At 36.0% G+C, this 3718-nt stretch overlaps 1 protein-coding gene across 1 annotated transcript in view; it reads left to right on the plus strand.

Moving 5' to 3' along the window:
* The window catches only part of SOX14 (SRY-box transcription factor 14), a 2139-nt gene extending 824 nt beyond the window's left edge, over positions 1-1315 (plus strand). The window contains exon 2 of the mRNA XM_088473869.1: positions 1-1315. This exon is cut by the window's left edge and continues 500 nt beyond it. Coding sequence (XP_088329995.1) covers positions 1-514 — 514 coding nt within the window. The 3' untranslated portion in view covers positions 515-1315.
* The last annotated feature ends 2403 nt before the right edge of the window (positions 1316-3718 follow it).

Below are 3718 nucleotides of genomic sequence, written 5' to 3' on the forward strand. Positions count from 1 at the left end.
GAAGGAACATCCTGACTACAAGTACAGACCAAGGCGCAAACCTAAGAACCTGCTAAAGAAGGATAGGTACGTCTTTCCTTTGCCCTACCTTACAGACCATGACCCACTGAAGACAGGACTTCCCATGAGTGCCACTGAGTCTCTTCTGGGGGTATCTGAGAAGGCAAGAGCCTTCTTGCCACCAACTTCAGCACCTTACTCTTTGCTGGACCCAAGTCAGTTTAGCTCCACCACCATCCAGAAGATGACAGAGATGCCACACACCTTGACCACAAGCACCCTTCCTTATGCCTCCACACTGGGATATCAAAACGGAGCCTTTGGTGGCTTAAGCTGCCCTAGCCAGCACACTCATACCCACCCTTCTCCCACCAACCCTGGCTATGTGGTGCCCTGTAACTGTTCTGCATGGTCTACATCTAACTTGCAACCTCCGGTTGCCTACATATTGTTCCCTGGCATGACTAAAGCTGGTTTAGACCCGTATTCTTCTGCACACACCACAGCTATGTAAGAGGCGTGCAAGTGGGGGCAAAAAAAAGGAGATTGCAGTTTGGACTGTGTTGGTGCATGTACAGACTGACTGCCAAAAAATAACAAACGGTACTGGTGACAGACCAGGACGATTGGAGAGAGGAACAATCCCTATTTGGACCAATTTACCTGTGTACTACTCGCAGAATAATGCACTTCCTTTTTTCTGAAGGGCACAATCCACTCTTGTTCTACACCAAGCCATGCGGATAGCTGGAAGTAATTGTCAGGACGAATTGTAAGAATTCTACAAGTTCATCCTTATCATGTTTTAGTTATCCAATTCGGACACTAACACTTTATTTATTCATTCTGATGTTTATAAGTTTGCCTTTGATTATTTCTATGTAATTCTGACCTCGAATTTTGAAGGAACTGATATGAAATTATTTAACTATTTAATTATCTATTAGCATTATTGCCAACATTACCTATTTTGCACAGTTTATCTTGTTGTGGGGGTAGTGGGAGCTGCGTTAGATATTTTGCCATGAAATCTGGTTTTCTGATTAAAAAACAAAAGGATTTAGCGCTGAGAGCTTTACTGTTATTTAAAAAAAAGCGTCAATGTATTTTTACTTTCACCCTTAAAAGAATATTATTTTGTATAAATAAATAGACCATTGATCACACATTTTAGGGTCTGTTTAGAGAGAGGATTGATGAATGAATCTTTATCTGAGCAGAAAACGAGACTGAGGGGCATCATGTAGTAGGGAAAATGACTGTAAACAAATTTATCTCCCCTTTATCTACGCAAACGATGATCTTTTTTTGTTGAACAACAATCTTTTGAATAAAGACAATCTTGTCGTTAAAACGTTATGTGTGAGCTGTGAATTATACACTGATATCTGCTACCAATGGGTAACTGTACGGCACAGCCATGCCACACCAGCAAAGATCTATTCCTCGCGCAGTTAATTCTATACGAAATCCGGTTCATGTATATATATATATATATATATATATATATATATATATCTATATCTATATCTATATCTATATCTATCTATCTATCTATCTATCTATATATATATATATATATACATATATATATCTACACATGCATAAATTGAAAAGAAAAGTGTTATCTTTTGTTACAGTTAGCTGTTAATATATCGGAATATTTTCTTACTGTTAACTATATATTGATCTCCATGTCATCTTGGCCTGTCAGTTATTAGACAGGGCCAGTAATGCACATATATATATATGTGTGTGCTTGAATTTATATGTATGCATATAAATATATATATATATATATATATATGCATTATCTATCTATCTATCTATCTATCTATCTATCTATCTATCTATCTATCTATCTATCTATCTATCTATCTATCTATCTATCTATCTCTCCATATATATAGGGTAGTCTGTGTTTATGTATATTTGTAAATATACATACATATGCGCATATATATATATATATATATATATATATATACATATATATAATGCAAAAGTTCGGCACTCAGGTGAAGCATGCCTCTGTACTGAATTTCAATATGATATAAGTATACATTTTTTTTCTACTTTGAAAGGGAGTGCCTCCTCTGTTTTGTTCTTCTCCTGGAGGGTCTCCATACCTCACATAGGAGGAACATTGTGACTTGTATATATATATATATATATATATATATATATATATATTATATATATATATATATATATATATATATATATATATAAAACCACACACTCAGCATAAAAACAATGTTCATAAATGTTACATACTGCACTATCGTATGAAGTTTAGACTATACTCATCTAATTTTGTTGTTGTGTTATGTTAAAATGTAGCTAAATGGGGTAAAACCCTCTCATTATCCTTTAGATGACTTTTCCCAATTATGATGCTATTAGATGTCAACAGGTGTTTTTTTTTCTTTGTTTGTTTGTTTGTTTGTTTGTTTTTAAGCCTATAAAATCTCCAGATGATTGTAAATACCATTTACTCTATTTATGTCCTGTAATGTACATATCATTTTACCCAATGACAGTCGGGGTACAGCAATCAATGATTTGTCCAAGAAAAAAGAAACAAAAATAAAACCTGAGGGCAGCAGAGAAGGAGAAAATGATAGCTGCTCATCTGCGCTGCGCTGAGTTATCCTGCAATATAAGAAGTGGATTAGCATTTAGTGTCAAACAATTAGCAGTCTGAGGAGTTCTTGGAATAAATTCATTATGTGGGCTTTTGTTGGGAGAGGATTTTCATTAGAATATGGCTGTTATCCATCTGCTGCCCCGGAATAGTTAAATGATACATGATGTGTGTGTGTCTCCCCCAGTACTTGTGTTGTCAGGAGGGATGGCAGGGCACAATTAAAACATACATTGAGCTCTGGATGGGATTGGGCAGGATAAAAGATATATTAATAAAGCAGTGATCAAGAAGGAGAAAAGCCAGGGGTGAGGGGAGGATGAATGGGGCTTTGTTTAGCATCACGATGAATGAGGGACCCTTAACATCTCAAAACAAATAGGAGACAGGGTGAGAGCAAAGCAATAGGAACTAAAGGCTTAGGGACATTAAGGGCAAGTGTCCAGGCTGACCCTATTGTGTCCCTATACATACAACAGGGAGGCTGACAGCGTGTACTGATGTAACCTGACCGGCACCAGCTGTCAGTATCACTAGCAACAGGCGAACCTCACTGCCTCTTATTATCAGCATTAATGGGCATTATATGTGTGTGCACCCACCCTCTCCCGTCTCACTCGTTGTTATTATCACATACTATAATCATTTATTATTTAATTTATTTATATATTTTCTAACGATCAAAATGCCTTTATAAAGTAATATTCGGTGGGACCTCTAAATATTATACCATAATAATATATCATATACAATATAATCATATATCGGTATATTTATTTACATTTATAGTTATATACTGTTTCTTTCTTTATATGAGGTTGATCCCTTTTTTATGACTCATAGAAAATAACTTTTTGCATCTATTTAATGACGCGGGGGAAGATACGATTCGTTTCCTCCTCGCTGAATATTATTGTGATTGTATTTGGAATTTTCACATCCCAACCATGTACTATCATAGACGATTATCGTAAAGACGGTTTCGTAAATATTGAGCAAACGGGGTTAGGCAAGATGTTCAGTTACTAAATAATGCAACTTCCAGGTGTTGAGCTCAGTTAATCTCCGTTC

This window comes from Taudactylus pleione, unplaced genomic scaffold (assembly GCF_031769625.1).
Source record: "Taudactylus pleione unplaced genomic scaffold, aTauple2 ptg000142l, whole genome shotgun sequence".
Taxonomy (NCBI): Eukaryota; Metazoa; Chordata; class Amphibia; order Anura; family Myobatrachidae; genus Taudactylus; species Taudactylus pleione.